This window comes from Lagenorhynchus albirostris, chromosome 20 (genome assembly GCF_949774975.1).
Source record: "Lagenorhynchus albirostris chromosome 20, mLagAlb1.1, whole genome shotgun sequence".
Classification (NCBI taxonomy): Eukaryota; Metazoa; Chordata; class Mammalia; order Artiodactyla; family Delphinidae; genus Lagenorhynchus; species Lagenorhynchus albirostris.
Window position 1 is genome coordinate 44,361,203 of NC_083114.1, and position 24,700 is coordinate 44,385,902.

The 24,700-nt window shown below is 44.5% G+C and overlaps 1 protein-coding gene across 1 annotated transcript in view; it reads left to right on the forward strand.

Moving 5' to 3' along the window:
- ITGB3 (integrin subunit beta 3) overlaps positions 1-14,463 on the forward strand; it is a 52,400-nt gene extending 37,937 nt beyond the window's left edge. The window contains exons 11-15 of the mRNA XM_060134771.1: positions 268-490; positions 1,416-1,516; positions 3,785-3,904; positions 9,439-9,605; positions 11,317-14,463. Of these exons, the coding sequence (XP_059990754.1) occupies positions 268-490; positions 1,416-1,516; positions 3,785-3,904; positions 9,439-9,605; positions 11,317-11,382 (677 nt within the window). The 3' untranslated portion in view covers positions 11,383-14,463. The remainder of the gene's footprint in view (positions 1-267; positions 491-1,415; positions 1,517-3,784; positions 3,905-9,438; positions 9,606-11,316) is intronic.
- The last annotated feature ends 10,237 nt before the right edge of the window (positions 14,464-24,700 follow it).

Sequence of the window (24,700 nt, forward strand, 5' to 3'; positions counted from 1 at the left end):
GTCAGGAAAAGTTACAGAGGGAAAGGAACATTTGGGTTGGGCTTTAAAGGGTGAGTAGGAGTTTGGTAGTGGTCACAGGATGAAAGGGCATCTAGGCAGAGGGAACAGCATGCAGAGAAGCATGAGGCTATGAGGACAGTGTAGAAGATGATTAACGGCTCAGTGTGGGGGTGAAAGTGTGGCAGTGTGAGGAGGGGTAAAGCCAGGATGCTGTCCTGGGGTGGGGCCTCACTGGCTGGTCTGCCCCTTTGGGCTGTGTGTTTTCAGGCCATGGCCAGTGCAGCTGTGGGGACTGCCTGTGTGACTCCGACTGGACCGGCTACTACTGCAACTGTACGACACGCACGGACACCTGCATGTCCAGCAATGGGCTGCTGTGCAGCGGGCGGGGCACGTGTGAATGCGGCAGCTGCGTCTGCATCCAGCCGGGCTCTTACGGGGACACCTGTGAGAAGTGTCCCACCTGCCCTGATGCCTGCACCTTTAAGAAGTGAGTGAGTTGGAGAGAGTTGAGTGTCTGGGGGTCCCCCAGACTGTGCAGGTTCTCTCTTACTCACCAAAGCTTTAGGGAGAGGAGTCTGTTACAGCAAATGACTAGCATTCCTCTTTCCATTGAAAACTTGGGGAAAAACTGGAGGTAGAGCCAAGCGTGAAGGGGACAGAGTAGGACCAGCTGGACTGCTGTTGGAGAAGCCTCTCTTTTAGGCTGGATCCTGAATCCCTGAGTTGGGAGGAAGGCTAAACCAGGTGACTCCTGGGGAGTGTTCCAGTGCTCATGTTCTGATTCTGTGTGGGATGTGGGGCTGGGGTTACGGAGGACACTATGGGAAACAGGAGAAGTTCACCGCTGTAAATGTCCCTCATCTGGGCGTCAGAGGAAGTCCCTGCTGGCCCAGGCCTGTGGCGCTGCTGTTTCTCTTACTACTTTAAGCAGAGCTGGATTCATGGGCGTGCAACCTGCACATTTGTACAGAACCCCGTGCTTGGAAGGGCTCTACACTTCGTTTAATGTTCTGCTGTCACTGTTTTGAAATTCCTACTAAGTTTTGAATGAGGAACCTGACATTTTCATTTTGCACCGGGCCCCCAAATTATGAGACCATTTCTGACTTTAAGGCTCCCAGAAGTGGCGTAGGGTTTGCCCTCCTGTCAGTCTTGGATGGGACATAAAGAAGTTTAATGAAGTTACCGGGGGCCTCTGCCTACCTGGCCTTACCTATAGGTGAGGAGGGCGCTCCCACCCCGAACTCCAGACGTGACTATCTGGGACCCCAGGATTGTCTTACAGATGTTTTTGTTTGTGTTTGTTTTCTGGGGTGGAACAGTTTTCCTGGTGTATGGCAGGCAGAGCCAGACTGAAACACACTGAAGTTTGTTCTTTCCCTGCCTTCATGCCTATGTCCTCTCTCCTTTAGGGAGTGTGTGGAGTGTAAGAAGTTTAACCGAGGAGCCCTATTCGAGGAGAATACCTGCAGCCGCTACTGCCGTGATGAGATTGAGCCTGTGAAGGAGCTTAGTAAGTTCGGCATGTCATACAGTTGCACACACCCACGTTCTAAATTTCTCCGATTTAATCCCATAACCTATCCAAGTCTCATCTGCAAAACGGAAGAGTAATTCCTACCTCAAAGGCATGTTGTGCAGGCCTGATGTACAGTAGGCACTTAAAAGCTGGCTTTCTTGAGAGTCCTCCTGCCTCTTTACTTATCTGTTCAGCAGTCCCTTCCCCTTCTGCTTCCCAGAGCCCACGGGCTCAGCAAAATCCTGCAAATACCCTTTAAAGTATGTCTAAATCAGGCAACCCTAACTGTACCACCCCAAGGAAAGGAGGATAATGTACCCCATTTTACAGATGAAGAAACTGAGGCACAGAGTGAGGAAGTGGTTACCCATGATAATCTTAGCTTAGTAGGCCAGTAATCATTTACTAAGTTTATCTGACTACGAGTGTTAAGCAATGCCCAGGCATACAGCTTTGCTGGTTTAGAGGGAAACCTTCGCCCTTACGGATTTGTAGCCGAAATCATTAGCCTGAAGCCCTTTTGGCTCTCCAGAGCCCCTCCTGGAGTAAGACAGATAGAAACATGATGGAGAGCAAAACTCTTGCCTGCAATTATTCTGGTTTGTATTTCATCTTGACTTAAAAGGAGATGATCTTTGCTGCTGTCACATACTTGACGTGGTTATCTGGGCCAGCTAGGCATTGGGTGGTGCCAGGAGATGGCAATCTCTCTGGAGATGGTGATCTCCCATGAAGGCAGGAAACACATTTTCAGTGAGAGCCACAGTAAGACACAGCTAGCCAGCCAGCTTCTGGGTGGGGAGTTATGGGAAAGACTTAGATCCCTGGACCCTTTGGCTAATATCAAAAGTGGGGCTGGAGTGAGGGTAGTGATTTGGGGATTGAGTTAAGCGACAGTTTTTCCTCTGGAGGAGACCAGGCTTCCTATGATTAGCTTAGATGGAAAAGAATTTTTTTTTGGTACGCGGGCCTCTCACTGTTGTGGCCTCTCCCGTTGCGGAGCACAGGCTCCGGACGCGCAGGCTCAGTGGCCATGGCTCACGGGCCTAGCCGCTCCACGGCATGTGGGATCTTCCCGGACCGGGGCACGAACCCGCGTCCCCTGCATCGGCAGGCGGACTCTCAACCACTGCGCCACCAGGGAAGCCCAGAGATATTTTTATCATCTAGACCAGATGGGTATTCCAAGTTAGTCGATAAGTACCCCAGCCCCCTACCATGATAACCATAAAAATAAATGCTTCTTTTTATGGAATTTTATAACTCATACAAATTATAAAAGTATCTTTTCATGCACATTATCTTATTCTTCTCCCAACAACCTAGTAAAGTAGAACTTAGTACTATTGTTATCTTCATTTTGAGGATAAGGAATTGAATCTCAAGAAAGTTAAGTAACTTGTCCAAGCAAATGAGTGGTGAGTTAAGATCAGAACTAAATCCTGAAATCCTTACTCTTTCCACTGTCCTGTAATACTACTGGTTTACTGAAGGCATATTGAGTTAAAGTCCATAGGATGTGCTTTGAGACTCATGTCCTACCCCTGCTCCATCACTTATTTGCTGTGTGACCTTGGCACCTTTGCTTAATCTTGTAGGGGCATAGTGCAGCTGGTGGAGGGTAGCCCATAGTTTCACAGTCAGAATAACAGGTTTTAGAATTAGAAGGGATGAAGCCAATAAAACATGATGGGAGTCAGAGAAGAGGAGATGTCTCTGGAGAGGAACACTGGATTGGAAGCAGCAATAGAAGAAATATAAGGGCTGAGTAAACAAACTATTGAGAATCATTGAGCAAGTAGAGAAAGGAATGAGGGGGAAGGGCACGCCCACTGTGTGTTGGGTAGTTGACTTCATGCTGTTTGATTCTCAACCATCCCTGTGAGTGAGGGTATCTTTTCTTCGATTAGAAGAAGGGAGAGATTCGATGAGGTCAAGTAACTTAGCCAAGATCACATAGCCGGTAGGTGATAGAGCCAGGTTTTGAATCAGATTATGTAATGCTTTTATGTCATGTCCCTTCCAGAGGAAAGAATAAGAACCAAAAAGGGCCTGTGAGGGACAAAGTACGTCAGCGAGGGTCATCCAGAGGCAATTGCCAGGCACCACAGCCCTCTCGAATCTAGGCATCTTGCCTAACGTCAGGCATACGTGACATCCTGTCACCTGCTTTCCCAGACGTCCCATGACTGGCTTTGGGGATGGCTCCCTCTTTCTGGAATTGCCTTGTTTTTCATCCTCCCATCTTTCCCCCTCCCCCAGAGGACACTGGAAAGGATGCTGTGAATTGTACCTACAAGAATGAGGAGGACTGTGTCGTCAGATTCCAGTACTATGAAGACTCCAGTGGAAAGTCCATCCTGTATGTGGTAGAAGAGCCCGGTGAGTGAACCCTGAGGGTCCCAACCCTGCCCCGCAGGGAGAGGGAGACCAATATTAGGCAGTTATCTCCACCCATCACTCCTCTTAAACAGAGGCAGCCAGGTTAAACCTGACCTTACAAGTGATAAGTCAGGGCCTGTTATCTGGGTGTGGGGGTATATAAACACAAATATTAGCAAGAACTTACTTGCTAATTTAGGAGATAGAAAAATAAGAAGGTGGGTCAGGAGAGGAAGAAGGGAGGTATGGAGCTCATCAAGGAACAGAGTATATATAGCATGGCGTTTTTCGAGGTTGATAATGTTAAGAAGTAAGGAATTTCAATGCCAGCACTTTCCAGCACAAGGCATCTGCTCTTCTAAAAGTTAAATTGTTGCCAAGAGCAACCTGCTTGCTGCTTCAGAGGAAGGCCTGAGGTTTGAGGGCAAGCTGCCCTTGCCAGCTTCACCGCAGGATGTGGTTAGGTGCTTGAGGCACCGGCCCGAGGCTGCCTTGAACGCTGAAAACTTACCTCGTGTTCTCAAGACCCTCTGGAAGCAGGGGGGCTCATCCCGTCACACACAGACCCACCACAGATTTGTCACCATCCAGCATGGTAGATTTGCTTGCTTCCCCTTATTTCCTTCATCTCCTTTCTTTCCCTTAAACAACGGACTAAGTAATGAATCATTTGACAATATTCTTGAGTACTTATTATATATCAGGCAGTGGGCTAGGTGCTGGGGTTATAACAGTAAATAAGGCAGATGTGGTACTCACAGACCATGGGGGAGAGAGGCATGTAAATCGGTAATGACACTGCAGAGGGATAAAGGCTACAGTGTGGCGGGCGTTGGGGATGGGAGGAGTGGACAAGAACTTTCAGGAGTGAAGGAACAATTTCTGAAGGCAGAGGGTAAATCAGTCGGTCGCTGGACATTCTTTACAGCCATAGGAATTTCTTCAAATCATCGTTTAGACCAGGGGCCAGCAAACTTTTTCTGTAAAGGGCCAGATATTAAATACTTTAGGCTTTGTGGGCCAGGTGGTTTCTGCTGTGACTACTCAACTCTGACACAGGAAAGCAGCCATAGACTATATGCAAATGAAGGGGTCTGGCTGCGTTTACAGAAACAGGTGGCCAGCCGCATTTGGCTTACTGGGCCATCGTTTGCTGGCCCCTGCTTTAGGGCAGTGGTTCTCAAACTTTTGTATGTTCCCTTGTTAAAAAATCCAGAGTCCTGAGCCCTGTCTTACTTCCACAGGCCTATGCCTCTGTGTCCTTTGTTAATGCTCCTGGTAATTGTGACATATTCCCCAATGTTTGAATGCTTCTGCTTTAGATACATCACGTCCCCTGATGAGCCATCTCAGACCTCCTCCAGCCTCCATTCCGATGACTAGATTTGGTGACCTGTTTGATTCTCACAGCAGCTGTGCTTCCCTTTAGATGGGCCTTCATCACACTATCAAATTGCTGCTTTTTTTTTTATTGGAGTATAATTGCTTTACAATGGTGTGTTGGTTTTTGCTTTATAACAAAGTGAATCAGTTATACATATACGTATGTTCCCATATCTCTTCCCTCTTGCGTCTCCCTCCCTTCCACCCTCCCTATCCCACCCCTCCAGGCGGTCACAAAGCACCGAGCTGACCTCCCTGTGCTATGCGGCTGCTTCCCACTAGCTAACTATTTTACATTTGGTAGTGTATATATGTCCATGCCACTCTCTCACTTTGTCACAGCTTACCCTTCCCCCTCCCCATATCCTCAAGTCCATTCTCTAGTAGGTCTGTGTCTTTATTTCTGTCTTACCCTTAGGTTCTTCATGACAGTTTTCTTTCCTTAAATTCCATATATATGTGTTAGCATACGGTATTTGTCTTTCTCTTTCTGACTTACTTCACTCTGTATGACAGACTCTAGGTCCATCCACCTCATTACAAATAGCTCAATTTCGTTTCTTTTTATGGCTGAGTAATATTCCATTGTATGTATGTGCCGCATCTTCTTTATCCATTCATCCGATGATGGACACTTAGGTTGTTTCCATGTCCTGGCTATTGTAAATAGAGCTGCAATGAACATTGTGGTACATGACTTTTTGAATTATGGTTTTCTCAGGGTATATGCCCAGTAGTGGGATTGCTGGGTCATATGGTAGTTCTATTTGTAGTTTTTTAAGGAACTTCCATACTGTTCTCCATAGCGGCTGTCTCCCTCAGCTGACCATAAGTTCCATGAACACAGGAATGGTGTCTGTCTTATCTACTGTTATATCCCCATACTTGGCTCAGTCATTTACAGAGAAGATACCTAATACACAGTTTTTGAATGAATTAATAGGACTGATTATTCCTAGGAGACAGACAGACTTATATACATCTTAATATCTGTTGGCAGAATTTTAGCTGCTTAAAGAAGGGAGGGGTTGAAGGTGGGAAGAGGGCTACATCTATGTCACCCAGGGTGTTGCTGTCCCCGTGGGTAGAGGAAAGCATGGGGTCCCCATTTGTGATATTGTTCATCAGCCTTTCCAGAACTCTCATCCTTTATAAGGGAGAAGGAAGGTAAGGAAAGGGCATCACCTTAGTTTTATTTTGTGACTCAGGGAAGGCTGGTGTGGGGAAGTGGAGAGGGAGGAGTCTGGGTATATCTCTCTGGGGGAGCAGATGTAGGTTAGTTTGGCCATGACTTCCTCACACTTTCCCATCCACCTGTGTTAACACATTAAATGGATTTTCCCACACCCTCCCGATCTGTACCATTGTCCCTTCTCATTACAGAAGGGCAGTGTGTTCCTGCTTTGGGGTTTAACATTACTTCATCTCTTTGTTATAACAATCCGGCTGGTGCTCTTGCTGTATCACTTACCAAATCATTTGACCTGGTATTCTGAGACTGGAATCTACTTCCTGGAGTTGTGGGGAACGAAGATGATGATAACTGGGATGGTAACACATAACTAGTTAACAGAGTGGAGGGTAACTTTTTAGGCTTACTGCCAGTGGACCCCTTCCTCCACATTAGGAGATGGCACCCTAGACCTACGTTTCCTACCTTGTAGTCCTGGAATTCCAAGTTCTGCCTCTCCTCTCACCCCAACCTCCAATCATTTTCAGGGTCTCTGGCTTTTAGTAGAAGGTAGCGTCTGGGGCCCTGAGTGTAGGAGGAGATTATTCTCATTCTCTTCCCTAACTCATGTCCTTGCAGATGTCCTTTTTGAAGGGCTGAGCCACTGCAGGGCAGTGAAGAGGGCACCACCAGAGTTTGGCGTTGGCCAAGTGGTGTTCAGCCCTCAGGTTATGAGCTCCCCTGAGCTGAGCCCTCATCACTTCCAGATAGTGTTGCCTGATAAAATATAATATGTCCCATGCAATATGTGGTACATACTTAAAAAGTTATTTGTTGTTTATCTGAAGTTCAAATTTAACTGGACTTCCTGTACTTTTGTCTGTCAAGTCTGCTAACCCTACCCTGTCTTCCCTGACCTTGGGTCATCACCCGCCATGGGTCATCATCCCTGTGGCTGGGAGGGCTCTCCAGAGACCGCCTGATCTTGTGTCTGCTTCCAGGAAGCCTGCCATCCACCCCTCTCAGGACAGATGGTTAAGAGATTTAATTTTTCCCCTTAAGATCTGGCATTCTACCTGTCCTGCCTGTACTGACATGTAAAATTGAAGAGATTCATGAGGTTTGAGGGTCAGCCCTACCTCAGTCTTCCAGAGAATTCGTAACTGCTTTTCCCAGAAGAACGGGGGCCCTTCACTCCTAGGACCTCAGACACTGGAACCTCACAGCCTCTCTCCAGACATTTCTTTCATTATAGACAGCTTGTAATTTGGTGGGATGGGAAATAGCCAGCTTGGATTCTGGTGGTGGCTGTTTTTGGGTAGTGTGTGGTGAGCATAGTGTATATGTTTAGAGAAGAAGGTGGGAAACAGTGTGGAAGGTAGGTGTGACTCCTTTCCAGGCCCATCAGTACTCACATATACAAACACCTAATTACATAACACCTGAGAAGTTACCGGAGCGAGGTCACTCATCAGACGTCTGTGGTTGATGGGAAGCAGAGCTGTTCAGAGCATACTCATCTTGGCCCTCAGAGGGGTGACGTACCTCTGTTTATGTTGGTTGTTGACTGGGATTGAACAGGAAGTCGGTTCTCAATAGGGTTAGGATTTTGGATGACTAAATATTTTGGGAAGAAACCCAAAATATTGTCTTGGCTGGCAAGCCTCCTAGTCTCAAAGTATGCTAAAATTGTCATTGGTTCCCAGCCCTCGGGGATGTTAGATATCTGAACCAGGGCAGCTAACTCAAATGCCTACAGGAGCTGGGTAAGTAAATTAGGGAAAACAGCCACGTGCAACAGGGGCACCAGTAATAATGGTAGCTGATGTTTATCGCGCACTGGCTCTGCCAGGCACTGTTCTGAGTTCTTTCAATATATTTAACTTAATTATTCCTCATAATAAAGGTTTGAAGTCAGGGCTATTACTGTTAGAGATGGAGAAATGGGAAACAGACACCAGAAAGGTTAAATAATTTATCAAAGGTCACATAGCAGAGTAAGTGGAAAGCCAGGATTCACACCCAGGCAGTCTGGCTCCAAAGCCCACAGTGGCACAGACTCAATGGCAAGTCACACTTTGCCTCTGTTTAGTGGAGAAAAGAGGGAGTAGTGAGGAGTCTGGCAAACTAAAAAACGTGTCCCATCTAAAAGGGGCAGCTGCTCCTCAGCCCTAGCCATTTACAACCCTATAAAAATATAGGTTCAGTGGTTCTAGGTCTTTTGACTTTTTTTTTAAAGAGAAGAAGAATCTGAAATTCTAAGGGGAGAATCTCCTGACTATTCAATGTTGCCCACAAAATCAAATTTTTAATAAACAACTGTGTGGGTCTTCCCTGGTGGTGTAGTGGTTAAGAATCCGCCTGCCAATGCAGGGGACACGGGTTCGAGACCTGGTCCGGGAGGATCCCACATGCCGCGGAGCAACTAAGTCCACGCGCCACAACTACTGAGCCTGCACTCTTGAGTCCGTGTTCCACAACAAGAGAAGCCACCGCAATGAGAAGTTCGCGCGCCGCAGCGAAGAGTAGCCCCCGCTTGCGCAACTGGAGAAAGCCTGTGCACAGCAACAAAGACCCCACGCAGCCAAAAATAAAGAAGTTTATTTTAAAAAATTAAAAAACAAAAACCAATTGAGGGGACTCACACAGAGTAGGCTAGATTCCGCCTGTGGGTGACCAACTAACAACCTCTCATTTAAAACAATCAGGACAGATTATTGCTGCTCTAAAGCTTGTACCCCCCTCCTTTAAAAAATTAATTGGCTTATTTTATAAGTCCTGTTCCCTTTAGATAACTTTCTAGTGTGAGTTGGGCAAAAAGTTCATTCAGGTTTTTCATGACATTGGCCAGAAAAACCCCGAACAAACCTTTTGGCCAACCCAATACTTTATTACTTTGTCAAGAAGATCTTATTTATAGCCAATTCGATTGATTCCTGTTCCATTGCCAACCACCCTGCTCTGTGCTCTCTCCTGACAGAGTGTCCCAAGGGCCCTGACATCCTGGTGGTCCTGCTTTCAGTGATGGGGGCCATTCTGCTCATCGGCCTTGCTACTCTGCTCATCTGGAAGCTCCTCATTACCATCCACGACCGGAAGGAGTTTGCTAAATTTGAGGAAGAGAGAGCCAGAGCCAAATGGGACACAGTAAGAGGCTGGGCTGAGCTGGGCATTGTCCTAAGTCGCTGGTTCAAGGGTCTCAAGAGGAAGCAGCAGATGCTTATTTAGGGTGGCCAGCATCAGCCAGCACCATAGTTTCCCAGTTAGCCTCTGTTCTGGAAATTGAGAGATGGTCTAACTGTCCTGTTGTCCGTATGCTTCTTGGAAACCACCCGATTCTCTCTCTACCGCATCAGTGAGTACCAACTGAGCACAGAGAGGGCTCAGCTCTGCTCTGGACACCACGAAGTGATGAAAAGGAAACTTATTCTCTGAGTGAGGGAGACAGGACAAACTTGAGAATCCTACACTGAGGACATATAGTAATACATGATATACTACTGATGAAAGCATTAAAGACAAACAGAGACAGATAATAACTAACATTTACTGAGGATTTACCAGGAACTGTTCTAAATGCTTTTTACGTATTAATTTATTTCATCTCTATAACAGCCCTATGTGGTAGGTAACATTATTATTCCCATTTTATAGACCAAGAAACTGAGTATAGAGAAGTTAAGCAGCTTTCTTGATTGTGGGAGGGAATTAGGTTATGATAGGAATTATTTTGGGTCAGCCTCTTAAAAGTACGCTCCCTGAAGTTTATCCTGATTGAATCCAATCAAACAAGCATTTATGGAGAACCTTCTGTATACTTAAGTTTACTCTATTCTCCTTTGGCTCGTGTCCACATTTTAACTTTTTTCTGGACCTTCCAAATGACCGACTCCCTGAATACCTGAGGTTAGGCTGAAAGTTTGTTCCCATTTGATGGTGACCTCAGGCCATTGTACTCAAGGGTCCCAAGAAACTGAGATGTTTCTGTTCAGATGATGTAGAAATCCTGACTCTCTGAGGCACATGAGAATGTGCTCTGTTTCTTGAGGCTACCACTAAGGACTACTAGACCTAATGGGAATTGTCTCTTTTTGTTAGAAAATAATTTGGGAAGCCAAATTATTGTGAGGGCCTTTTTCCTGATAACGTGACGGTTTGTGGGTAGTGCTTGAGGGATGAGATGAAAACAGATTAAGAATTATTTGAGGGCTTCCCTGGTGGCGCAGTGGTTGAGAGTCCGCCTGCCGATGCAGGGGACACGGGTTCGTGCCCCGATCCGGGGGGATCCCACATGCCGCGGAGCGGCTGGGCCCGTGAGCCATGGCCGCTGAGCCTGCACGTCCGGAGCCTGTGCTCCGCAACGGGAGAGGCCACAACAGTGAGAGGCCCGCGTACCGCAAAAAAAAAAAAAAAAAAAAAAGAATTATTTGAGCAAATGTGGTCCTATATGTTCCAGCCACCACCTGCTACATTTCTCTTCTCTGCCCACACTCCCAATCACAGTCACAACAAAGAAAAAAAGGGAGAAAGGCAAAAGAGAGAGTTCATAGGGAGGGAGGAAGTAGGAAGTATTGGCTAAAAGCTATCTTGAAGTGTTTTGGGATCACCAAAAGTGATGGGCTGAATTTAACCCCTTAGGCATGGTGGCAAGATAGCATTCCACTTTATCTCTCCTCTTATTTCCTATCCATTCCCTCCTTAAGAGCAAATGTGTGAGTACCATGAGCATCAAGCAGTCCATCGATGGTGTATCCCAGAGAAGAGTGTCTTGGGTGAACATCTCAGATGACGTGTAAACCCTGAGGGTAGGGAAGAATTGAGGAATTCGCTGTAAGACACTTTTCTGTTCTCTCCGCAGGCCAACAACCCACTGTATAAAGAGGCCACGTCCACCTTCACCAACATCACCTATCGGGGCACTTAATGACAGGCAGTCATCCTCAGATCACTATCAGACTGTCCCAGGATTGTGGGTGTCTCTGCTGTCGTGTTTACAGGGGCAATACCTGTGGGGCGGAATTGGGGGCTTGGAGTGGGGTGGGTTGGAAGAATGTGGGTCTCTGTGCGTGTGTGCATGTGAGTGTGCTGCGTGTGGGAGAGTGTGTAACTTAAAACTTGTGATGTGTCCCAGATAAGCAGAGCTCCTCGCCTTTGTCCGCAGAACGCCTCCTTCAGGGAGTCTACCTGCTTAACCTGAGGGTGACCTAGTAGCTGAGCAGGTATTCTTCATTACCTCAGTGGGAAGCCAGCTTTCCTTCTCAGGCCATTCTCTTGAAGAGGAGGGCAGGGCCAAGGCCTCTCATTTCAGAGAAAGGGACCTTGGTTTACCCTGTGTTTGTGGTTCTTGGGCCTGACTCTCAGCAGCTCTGGTAGGAACTGCCAGGCTTTGCAGCCTTGCTGTGTCATCCATGCCCCTAGCTCCTCTCCCTTCCCTCAGGCAGAAGGAGAAATCCGGGGAGAGCTGAACCATCAGAGCTGCCTGTCTTTGCCATCACCTCAATCCAGCATGGTTCTCTCCTAAAGGAAGTCCTTGCTACCTATTCTTCGGTCTGTTGAGAGTGAGAATGGCAGGGTCACCCACGGGTCATGCATGGCCTGGGGTTAAGGTGCCCGAGTTCCCCAGTTCATAATCCTAACCCTTCAGATTTGCCTCATTGACAGCTCTACCCTAGTGATTCGTGTAGAAAAGGTGTGTCACCCTTAGACCAGCAACACCTCTTTACCTCCTATTCCACCCTCTCACTACTATAGACATTTGCTACATACTGGGAATTTCTCTCATGACCAGAAGCTTTTCCTTCCAGGGAGAGTGCTATGGTTAGAGCCAGAGGTCTGGCCTCACCCTTCAGGCCTTCTGTCTCGTGTCCAAGGCACCTCCACACACCCAACCCTGTGCTTCTGTGTGCTACGTCCACCCATGGGGCTGATTGCATTTATCTACCTCTTGGGTGTCTTGTGAAGGCGTCATTCCCACGGGTCTTTGAGTCTGCTGGGCATAAGTGCCAGGGTGGAATGACGGGCCAGTCGTATCAGCGTGTGTGGCCCATTCTCCTATGGGCCGGGCAACCTCATTTTAACTCAGTCTTTAATCTGAGAGGCCACAAGTGCAATTTTGTTTTATTTTTCTCATTGGGGCACCTGAAACCATGATGAGGCTTGTTTAATCTAAAGGAGCATAGATATAAACACACTTGCATTATATTTGTAATTTTATTTGATGATGAAGAAGAAAAGGGTGAAAAGCCACACAGACCTGGGCTGGATGCAGACACTCCCACTTGACGTCATTCATAGCAAGTTGCTGCCCAGTTGCTGGGTCTGTAAGGGCTCTCTCATCCCTGAAGCCTGCAGGGATAGACACAGGGACATGCTGGACCTTTCCCAAGCAGGAGGAGGTAAATGGGCTGTTCTTTTTTTCTAGCAAAAGCAGAAAAACTCCATTGGTGTTTACATTCGTTCAACGTTAACCACCACCACCACTCCCCAAGAAAAAGGGGAGGGCCTAAAAACAGTGGTCTGATGGTCAGAAAATCTAAGTCCTGGCCTCAGTGTTGCAGCTAAGGAACTTTAACCTTAAGGCAAGTTACTTTCTTTTTCCTGGGGCTCAGTTTTCTAGTTTGAAAAATGATGGGTTTGGACCAGCCAGTCTAGGCGGTCTCTTTCAGTATCAACAGTCTGTGATGCTGGGACTTACTGTGGCCTCAAACATGCAGTCAGGATTCTGTGGGATGTTGATACTGTTTGTTTTTTCAGTTGGGAGACCTGGCTCTGGCAAGAGCAGATGTCATCCCATATCACCTTTCTCAATGAAAAAGCTTCATTCTGTCGTCTCACAGAACCCCTTTTCCAACTGTTGTTGGTAGTTACATCTCCTGGTGTAGCACATAAGTGCCACTTAGTTATTATTTCTTTGTTCACTTTGCACATGGTTTCATCCACGAATTGGGGAAGAGGACTCCATAAGAAGGAGCTGCAATGTGTCTTCTGTATCCATGTGTTAACATTGAGAATAAGCCTTGGGATTAGGAACAGGACAGATGACCGAGCCCTGCCTCACTCGTGGATTACACCTTCCTGTTGAGGATGGTAATGTTGTAGAGGGATAAACGGGGAGGGATGATCATGAATCCAAGAAGTTTAGAATCTAACTAGAACCTTTGGCTACTGAGAAGAGACTCCACTGGAGTAACAGTTGGTCACTTTCTTTAGATAAAATGGTTTATATGAAGAAACTGTATCAAAGGAGGAGGAACATGTATTCAAAGGATGAAAAAAACAGAATCTTGTCTGAGTTTCTGGAATGAGGCTCATAGTCTTTGAAGATCAGTACTGTTTGTATGTGGGGAGAAGCTGTAGCTGTGCTCCCGAGATAGCAAAGAGCAGTCAGTTTTGGCATTGTGTAGGGTGAACATCAAAATAGTATTTTAGCCTCAGACAAAACAGCCCGAAGAAGTTATTTGTGCCTAGCTCTTTTGGAGATATTTTACGTTCAATCTCAGGGTCTGTGGACAATAATGGGAAATTTTGAACATTCCTGACAAGTTGTCACATAAGAAGTCAGTTCTTTACCTCTAAGATATTCCTAGAACATTCATGATTTCAAGATATTTCTCTTTGTTAAATATTCCTGGTTGAAATTACCTTCCTGACTTCCTAACCACCTCCTCTGTTTGAGTTGTGCAACGGTGAATTAAACGTGCTTTCCAAAAAGAATTGGCTTAAGGCTGCCCAGTGCTTCCTGTGTTGTTATTTCTGTTTCCTTTGGGTGAATAAGAGTGTCATTGCCTCACAAATGATTATTTTAGAACAAGTGTGCTTCCAAATGTAACAGAATGATGACGATTCCGGGAACTGAAGTTAGTTTTGGAACCTAGAGCTTTTCTTTAGACTTTAGTAACAAAATGAGTACATTTTTACTGTTATGAGAGTCAGAGTTTTGTTTTTTTGATTGGAGATTTTTTAGGAACTTGTATAATCTCAACAGAACTGTCAATTTAGTCTAGGTTTTGTCTGCAGGAAGCATAAATTAGTAAAATAAAGGCTTAATGGCTAGTTACTTACAGGACCATTTAAATGCCCAACTTTTATTTTTTAATTAAAAAATGCTTTATTGCTAAAAACTGCTAACCATCATCTGAGCCTTCAGCGAGTCCTAATCTTTCTGCGGGTGGAGGGTCTTGTCTCAATACTGATGGCTGCTGATGGTCCAGGGTGGTGGCTGCTGAAGACTGGGGAGGGTGTGACAATGTCTTAAAATAAGACAACAATGAAGTTTGCCACATTGATTGGCTCTTGCTTTGACAAATGATTTTTCTGTAGTATGCAATACTGTTTGATAGCATTTTACCCACAGTAGAACTTTCAAAACGAGTCAGTCCTCTCAAACCTTGCTGCTGCTTTCTCATCAGCTAAGTTTGTGTAATATTCTAAACCCTTTGCTGTCATTTCAACAATTTTCACAGCATCTTCACCCAGAGTAGATTCCATCTCAAGAAACCACTTTCTTTGCTCATCTATAAGGAGCAACTCCTCGTTGTTCAAGTTTTATCATGAGATTGCAGCAATTCAGTCCCATCTTCAGGCTCCATTTCTAATTCTAGTTCTCTCACTATTTCCAGCACACCTGTAATGACTTCCTCCACTGAAGTCTTGAACCCCTCAATGTCATCCATGAAGCTTGGAATCAACTTCTTCCAAACTCCAACTTTTATTTAAGGCAGTGGGTTTCAAAGTGTCGGCCCTAGGACCAGATGATCTAAGTCCCCCTGGTGATTTTTTTGCATGCTCAAGTTTGAGAACCACTGATTTAAGGAACCACATACCTATCCTTTCTGGCTTAGAAAGAAGTTTACAATAAGTCAGCTCAGTTACTAAAGGATTAAGAACATACCTTGGCTGATAGATTAAGAAAACCAAATATCTACCCACACAAAATGAAAGTCTACTTTCAATCCATTTTCCAAGTTAAGTAATCACAGGCTTATTGGGTTCACTCACAGCCACAAATTCCCATGAAAAACTAAAAGAAGTAATAGGTCAGAATCACAGGGGAAAAAAACGCTAACAGGATACTTGGCTGGCATAGAAGAAAACCTTTTGTGTGTACCAAGCTGAGGCAAGAAAATACTCTTACTGCATTAATTCACAGGAGATAGGATCAAAATCTTAATTATTAACAGTATCATCCAATAGGATGCCAGAATAAGACTTTAGAATTGGTAACTTCACTTTTTGCTATTTAAAATTTATTAAGCACTGACAGTGTGGCATTGAAGTACTTTATAGAACATTTATTATCTTTGCCTTTGAGTCTTACATTCCTTTCATAATGTACATTTTTAAAAACACAATACAGTACATGTCATCATAAAAAGATTATGTGAACCTAGACTGAGTCCTTATATGGTGAAATTTTGTAAGATTCATTGTTTTATTTACGTCATGGTAACTGATGACTAAATGGATGAAAATGGAGGACTTTATGTGAAAATGAGATGGAAAGCAATATGTCAAGTATACGTGTAATCCTTTAACTCTTGACCTCTGTAGTTTGAATTCTATTATAATAGACATCTAATGACCACTGGGACCAATTATAAGCAGATTCTCTTGGAATTACAATGCCCTCATTTTTCACAATGATGTAAGGAAACAATAATATATGCTTTGCAGATAAGCTATTTAATACTTGTTGAAAAATAATTTCTACTTGGTTTTGTAATATATTCTGGAAATACATTTTCCTAATTTGTTTTAGTTTGATTAAAGCACACAAGGAGGCAGTTTTAAACCTTTTGATCGGGGTTAACCATGCTGTTAAATAAAATTTTAAAAATCCACTTACTGTGGGTATCCAAGAATGGATTGTGTGTGAAAGGAAAATTATAGATCAGGAACATGACTGTGTTCCTTGCAGCTGCTAATGTCATAGTGATGTCTCTCCAGCCTCTTGCATAGAGGAAATATTTTTCATTAGCTGTGTATTTTCTGACAGTACACCAAAGAATGCACACGGAATGTAAGTATCTAGAAAGCAACATTTAGGAAATTTAAGAGACTTTAGGCAAAACCTCCATTGTAAATTATTCTTTAACAGTGTCCCTGAAAATATCTTTGAAAGGACAAAGTTTCACAATTCATTGTGTTTTACCTAATATATTAGTTTTTTTGTGACTCAAGCACAATAGGCATGATTCTTTGGAGAGGTCAGAGTGATGCCTGTATAAATATCATGTGATGGCCGTTGGAAATATTTTGTTAAGAAAAAGGAAAAATGTTGATGGATCTATGCCAGACTTTACTTTTCGGTACCCTTATAATCACCCACTGTGACAGAGATTACTAATTGTGCTCCAGTATCTGTTTTCACCTTTTCACATAGTACTAGAACAACTAATTTTTAGCTGGACACATGGCTGCTCAGAATAAATACTGTTTCCTAGCCTCTCTTGAAGCTAGGTGTGTGATGGCCATCTGTTGACAGATGTTAATGAAAGAGGTGCACACAACTTCCAGAAAGTGCCACTTAAGGGAGGGAACATGACTTTCTTCTCCCCTTCCTTCTTCCTGCAGGCTGGAATGTAGAGATGATGGCTAGACTGTAAGCAGACATCATGGATCAAGATGTGACCTAGGGGATTACTACTGTATAACAAATTACCACACAATTTTAGCAGCTTAAAACAACAAACACTATCTTGCAGTTTCTGTGTTCAGGAATTCAAGAATGGCTTAGCTGGGTGGTTCTGTCTCAGAGTCTCTCAAGAGGTTGTAGTCAAGCTGTTGGCCAGAGCTGCAGTCAACGGAAGGTTCAAAGGGGCTGGAGGATCCTCTCCCAGGATGGTGTATTCACATGGCTGTTGGCAGGAGGCATCAGTTCCATGCTGGCTATCGACAATAGGACATTTCCATAGGACTGCTTGAGTGTTCACGTGGCGTGTCATCTGGCTTTTCCACAAGTGAGTAGTCCAAGAGAGAGCAAGGAGAAAGCTGCCATGTCTTTTATTACTTAGTTTTTTTAAGTGTCACATCATCACTTCTGCCATACTCTTTATTATAAATAGCTCACTAAATCTAGCCCACATTCAAGGGGAGGGAACTAGATGCCTCTTCTTGAAAAGAAGAACTTTGTGGTAGACAAAACCATTGCCTGTGACCACTCCCACCCCCAGCCAGAAATATCCATATCTTAATCCCCAGAACCAGTGAATATGCTACCTTACATGGAATAAAGAACTTTGTTGATGTAATTAAGTATCTTGAGATAGGGAAATTATCATGGATTATCTGGGTAGGATTAATTTAATCACAAGAGTCCTTATAAGAGGAAGGCAAGAGGATCAGAATGAGAGTAGTAAATGTAATGATGGAAGCAGGTCAGAGTGATATGGCCATGTGTCAAGGAATGAACACAGCCCTTAGATGCTGGCAAAGGTAAGAACGGATTTTCCTCTAGAGCCTCCAGAAGGAATGCAGCCTTTGATTTTAGCCGTGTAAGACCCATTTAGGACTTCTGACCTCCATAAATGTAGGGTAAAAAATTGCTGTTTTTTACCACGAACCATGATGTTTGTGGTAATTTGCTACAGTAGCAATGGAAAACTAATACAAGCATCAAAGTATTTGTGGACATATTTTAAAAATCATCACAGTCCACCCTCTGGTCACAAATTATTATTTTTTAAAAACATTTATTTATTTATTTATTTTGGCTGTGCCGGGTCTTAGCTGCAGCATTCGGGCTCTTTGCTGCAGCAGCATGCAGACTTCTTAGTTGTGGCATGTGGTCTCTTAGTTGTGGCATGTGGTCTCTTAGTTGTGGCATGTGGTCTCTTAGTTGTGGCATGTGGTCTCTTAGTTGTGGCATGCATGTGGGATCTAGTTCCCCAACCAGGGATCAAACCTGGGCCCCCTGCATTGGGAGTGCGGAGTCTTACGCACTCGTCCACCAGGGAAGTCCCATGGTCACAAATTTATAGTCCTCCCACATGCAAAATAAACTCACCCCTCCCAAGCCCCCCAAGTCTTACCCTATTACAGCATTGTTGGAGGAGGTAATCAAGAAGATGAGACTGCTGGATGACCCACAAGCTGAACCTGGCCAACTGGAGCTTCCTCACTTCCTCGCCTGTCCTTGGAATGTACATTTTGCCTACTGTTTCCACAGTGGGAACTTTTTCAAGGACGTAGCCTTGAGACAGTAAAGTGTTGTTGAGACTGTCCGGATGTTATATATGACTGAACCTAGTTAAAGCCTCTATATAAACTTAAAATTAAAAAAAAAAATTTTGTTGAAGTATAGTTGATGTACAATATTATGTAAGTTACAATAGAGTGATTCACAATTTTTAAAGGTTATACTCCATTTATAGTTATTTTAAAATATTGGCTATATTCCCTGTGCTGTACTTTTAGCTTACTTTATACATAATAGTTTGTACTTCTTAATCCTCTACTGCTATACTGCCCCTCCCTGCTTCCCAGAGCCTCTATATAAACTTTCAGTGTTCTGGTGGGTGGGTGCAGAAATCTACTTGTCTTGCAGCCTCCCAAGACAAGCCTCGTATGTAAGTTCCCTTGCTTATTAAACCTGCCACCTACCAATGTGGAGTGGTCTGCCTCTTTCTTTCTTTGGTCTCTCCCTGCCCTTCATGTGGGGTGCTGGTTTCAGATTTCACCCCAGGAAGCTCCCAAGGTCGCAGACTAACAAGCGTCAGCTCAAAGTCCAGAGTCTTATCCTCTAAATACATCCAGGGGTAGATAGGCTTCTTGGGTGAATTCCTTATATACAGCTACTTGAGTACCTCTCAATCTGAAGTCCCATGAACTAAAGAAGCTATATGCTTCCTTCCTACAACAACCAATGTAAAATGGTGGGACAGATGGGATAACTACTACAGACACTCCTGTTCCAACAGACAGAAAACAGGAGGTGCGCAGAAGTTCCTGGTCCATTGCAATTCTCAAATTCACTCAGGTACAGGTTTGCAGTTCCACCTTCAAGGCCTCAGAATAATTCTCCTTGGCTCTAGGTTCTACCCTGTAGGCTCTTTGTCACACCCTCTAAGTCATCCGTTTTTCATGAAAGGTAGCCCATGGTTTGCACCTAAATAGTTTTCTCAGCCTGCTCCCTGCTCATAGAACATGAGGGTCCAAAGGCCTCTTTTCTTTCTGTACTCTCTCTGTCTCTTTGAGGCCAAGCTGGCAGTGTTTCTGACAGTACAGTTCTCTTTAAAAATTGTGAATTTCCTGTGAATCTTACTGGGGTTCAGTCCATGAGATAAAAGCCATATATCCATAAGTATCTTTGAGATAAATCTTTCTCTACCTTGAGCTTCTGCCGAAGGAAAAAAGCCTTAAGCTTTTTAGAAGCCCTGTTGTTTAAATGAGAAGATCTGAGAAGAATAACCTTAAAATTTTTAGAGTCTTTAGTTTGATTGAAAGATACCCTGAGGTAGCTCCATTAAATCACCCCTGGAACAGAAGCCAGTGGAACAATACAATAGAAGGAGCCTATGTACCTGCAACTATGGTACACATTAGCCCTGGAGTGACTATCTCTGAACCTCTTGAATGTGAGAGAGAAACAAAATTCTGTCTTGCTTAGTCAACTATTATTTAGGAATTTTCTGTTACTGGCAAAAGAATCTAATCCTAACTAATATATAGTTGGTGCTATTGGGGGGGGGGGTCTATGAAACTGACTAATACAGTACCTAACTAGCTCATGAATAGATGTAGTGCTAAAAAAACAAGTGTTCAAGATTTTTAAAGCATTCATAGTCTGTTGATCAGCATACAGACTGCAGCCATTAGAGTCCTTACACATTTGGAACTGATGCTGTATGAATTGGTGGAAAAGGGGATGAGTCATTAATAGAGGTGACTGTAAACAAGGTGGGGGGGTGGGGAAGTAGGGAATGGAGAGTCGGGTATTTACAGAAATAAAAGACATGGTCTCAGCACTCAGATTACATATGGACTATTTAGGGAGATAAACTGTATACATTTTGAACGTACTAAAGAATGCCTACAGAGCAGGGTTTAAGGTACAAATGATCATAGCAGTATCCCTGAAGGAATTAACTATGGTAACATATTAGGTACTACACATACAGTTTTGAGTTATCACAATCCAGGGAAAATTAAGGCTTAGATAGCATGGGTAATTTGCCCCACCAGGTGCAATGAATAAACAGGATTTGAATTTGGATACATCTGCCTCTAAAGCACATGCTGTTCGCCGCATGTAAATAATGGAGAGCTCACGTTGGATCGATCAATGTGAACAATGTTACCTATATGTTTGTAAAGAAAAGATACTTTAAATCGTGGTCTATTTTCCAAACACTCTGCTTGACAGAGCATTTACAACTTTAACAAACCTTAAAGACGATTAATTTCATCGAATTGGATTTATACGACGTTTTAGGGACTCCTGCGGAAAGCCATGAACAATTGCTTTGTGTATTTTCTTTCACCAATATCAGTTCATCTGCATGAAAAGAAAAGTTGATTTTCAGCAAAAAAACAAAGTATCTGTTCCAAAAGTAGAGTTAGTCCTCGGAAGGGCAGCCTAGAACAAATCTCAGTAAGGTTGTGGGACAAACGGCTTGGAGCCACTGTCCATTACTAAGTAATAGAAGCGAAGGAGGATGGAATGCTTTAGAAGAAAGGGAGGGCGGGAGGTATTCAAAGGATGGATAGAAGATAACATTGAAATGGGATCAGATGGGGAAGGACAGCGGACCAGAAAATGAACACAGCTACCAGAAGAGCAGAGAGCGTGTAGGATGGAGGGAGAAATCGAGGTCCAGGGTGCAGGAGGGAAAGCTCGGATATGAGCCCCGCCACTCGTGTCCAGGCCGCCGACCCCCGGCCGGGTGAGGTCACAGGCCCTTATGAGGTGGGGCAGACGGGTGCGGCCGCAGCGCTCTCCAGTCCGGGCGGAGGCGGCAGCGACCTCAGCCGCTGCCCGGAGCCCCGGAGCCCCTGCAAGGCGGCCGTGGCGGCAGCATCCGAGTAAGCCTGGGTCCCGCGATCACCCAGCGCCGGGTGCTCAGTGGGCGGAGCATCAGGGCGGTCAGGTGACCCGGGGCGGGGCCTCGTTGCGCCGGAGCCCGGGTAGGAGGTGGAGCGAGAGCGTCGCGCCGAGCGAGGGGCTGAGGGGCTGAAGCACCCGCGTGAGGACCGGCAGACACCTGAGGGAGCGAGGGACAGATTGGGGAGTCGTAGGGGGCCGACGGTGGGACCTTCAGGGGACAGAGGTGGGGAGGGGAGACCCGCTAAGGCGATGGGGAGGAACAGCCTCTGAGGCTGAGGGAGAGAAGACGGCCACGCGGTGTGAGGTACAAAGTAGAACAGTTCCGGAGATGAGTGAAGGTTCCAGAAAGGGCAGTGAGGTGACGAGGCGGACAGTCAAGGGGCAGAGTGAGGGATGACTGGGCCGGAGCCGGCAGTCCCTCAGAAATGGTGGTGGTTCTCGGAGGGTGGCGGTCACTGTGGCGGGGAGGCTTCCCTGCTCCTTCGCATACAGTTAGACCTCCGTTAGAGCACTTGTTGCCACCTTCGCAGGTGGTTTTCTTGTCTGCTTGTCTACTTGCTTTTCTTCCCAAAGAAGTCATAAGCTTCTCAAGAGCAGGGCCCCTTGGAATCCTCCACCGCGCGGGGTTTTGCATGAAGTGGATGTTCACTTAATATTTGTTAAACAAAGGTGGCGATTGGGGGTGATCAGTAGATGCAGTGACGTGGTTATACAATTGCATTTAATGGACGTGTGCCGTCAACAAAAGTGGAGAAGAGTGAGTGAGTGAGGCAGCTCGTGAGGGAATCGGTGTGGAAGGAAAGAGTGGAAGGTACTTTGTGAGGGGATGTCCCTCTGAGAAGCAGTCAGTTATTCTGTGGAGGTGATGATAATTCATCAAGGGAGAAGGTACAACTGTGGAAGCACAATGTAAACCTTAAGGCCCTAAACAAAATTAAGTCTTATTTTGGGCTTTTGGAGTCAGAAGCTCTTTGTTTTCTGCCTCAGCTCTGCCTCTCTGTTTACTAGGAAGCAATGGAGTTTTACTGAACTATCCCTGAATTCAGGAGTCAGAGACCTGAAGTTTGCTACTGTGTATTTTCTTATGTACTTTGTGTGCGCAAATCACAATCTCTTTGTGCATCAGTTTCCTCATGTGTAATTAATAATTCTGGGGTTAGACTGGAAAGATTTCTAAGGTCATTCTAGCTCTGTTATGGATTCTGTGATGTCATGTAACATCAAACAAGGAGTACCCCCCACCCCAGCCCTTAACATCTATATATATTTTTAAAGTTTTATTATTATTAATTAATTTATTTATTTTTGGTTGCGTCGGGTATTAGTTGCAGCACTTGGGATCTTCGTTGGGGCATGCGGGCTCTTCGTCGTAACGCGTGAGCTTCTCTCTAGTGGCCGCACGCGGGCTTCTCTCTATTTGTGGTCTGTGGGTTTTCTCTCTCTAGTTGTGGCGCGTGGGCTCCAGGTCGTGTAGGCTCTGTAGTTTGCGGCATGCAGGCTCTCTGAGGTACGTGAACTCAGTAGTTGTGACACGTGGGCTTAGTTGACCTGTGGCATGTGGGATCTTAGTTCCCTGACCAGGAATCGAACCCCCGTCCCCTGCATTGTAAGACAGATTCTTTGCCACTGGACCACCAGGAAAGTCCCTAACATATATCTTTTAAGTTACAAAATTTTGAAAATTCTATACTTTGCCAAGGACTGGAAAACCATTTAGTAACAATACAACAGCTTGATCTACATAGGGAATGAATCAATCATGATATTAAAAAAATACCTTTGATGTATCAGAGAGTTTTGAATTTTCTCACTTCTTTTTGGTAGTTTTTGATGAGTCAGATGATGACAACCAAGAAGCAAAGGAAAATGAGAAAGGATGGTTTGGGGGGGGGAGTGTGGTGGGCAGAATACAGGATGTGGCTGCTGGTGGCTCTTTTGTCTCTTACTCTCCTAGTACCACTGGGACCTTTGCCAGAATAGACGCCCTTCGTGCTTCTCATAGCTGTTTCTAGACTTTTCTTCCTCCCATTCTCAAAACTTTCAGTTTTGCACCTCACATCAGATTATACCATGCACTACTACTCCTTGTTGCAAATTTCAGCTCCAGGCTTTCTACCACTCTAGCAATACTTCTGTCATAATTCTTGTGATTTTAGTATTCACATAGATGATCCTTTGAATATCTGGTCTCTCAGTTCTTGCCCTCCTCTCCTACGATAATTTCACCTTTCCTCAGTCACTTGCTCCCTTCATAGCTTCTGTCTTATATTACCAGTAACTGAAACTCTGTTATCTCAATATGCTGCATTCTCCAGCCATCACATTCCTACCTTTAGTTAAAAATATTTTTTTAAAATGTCACCCATTCTCTGTTGTCCTTACTTCCCACCCACCTACTCGGTTTGTTTCATGGTCAGTAATTAAAACCACTCCCTTGCATTTGCCCCCAGTTCCCTTACCACCTTTTCAGTTCATTTTACTTTCTTGGCTAAATCACAACCCTAGATTTAATCTAGATCTCTGCCTACTGAGTTTCAGCATTTTTGCAATGAACATGGTTGGAGGAAAACACACAACCATGATTACTGTTCACTTTAAATTCATGATCACTTACCTAAAGGGACCCTTCAAGCTGTCCAGCGATCATATCAGATTCCCCTGGGCTATTAATTCTATTTTTTAAAAATTTATATTACCATTTATTAGTTTTGCTCATTCTTTAAATTTTTTTATTTGTTGAAGTATAGTTGATTATATGACAATATTATATTAGTTTCAGGTGTACAACATAGCAATTCAATATTTTTATAGGTTATACATTTAAAGTTACTACAAAATAATGGCTATATTTCCCTGTACTGCACAATATATCCTTGTTGCTTATTTATTTTATACATAGTTGTTTGTGTCTCTTAATCCCATAACTCTATTTTACCCCTCCCTACTTCCCTCTCCCTACTGGTAACCAGGAGTTTGTTCTCTGTTTTGTTACATACATTCATTTGTTTTCTTTTTAGATTCCACATATAGGTGATAATATGAAGTTTTTGTGTTTCTCTGTCTGACCTATTTCACTAAGCATAATACCCTTTAGGTTCATCCATGTTGTTGCAAAAAAAGAATATCATTCTTTTTTATGGCTCAGTAATATTCCATCACACACACACACACACACACACACACACACACATCACATCAT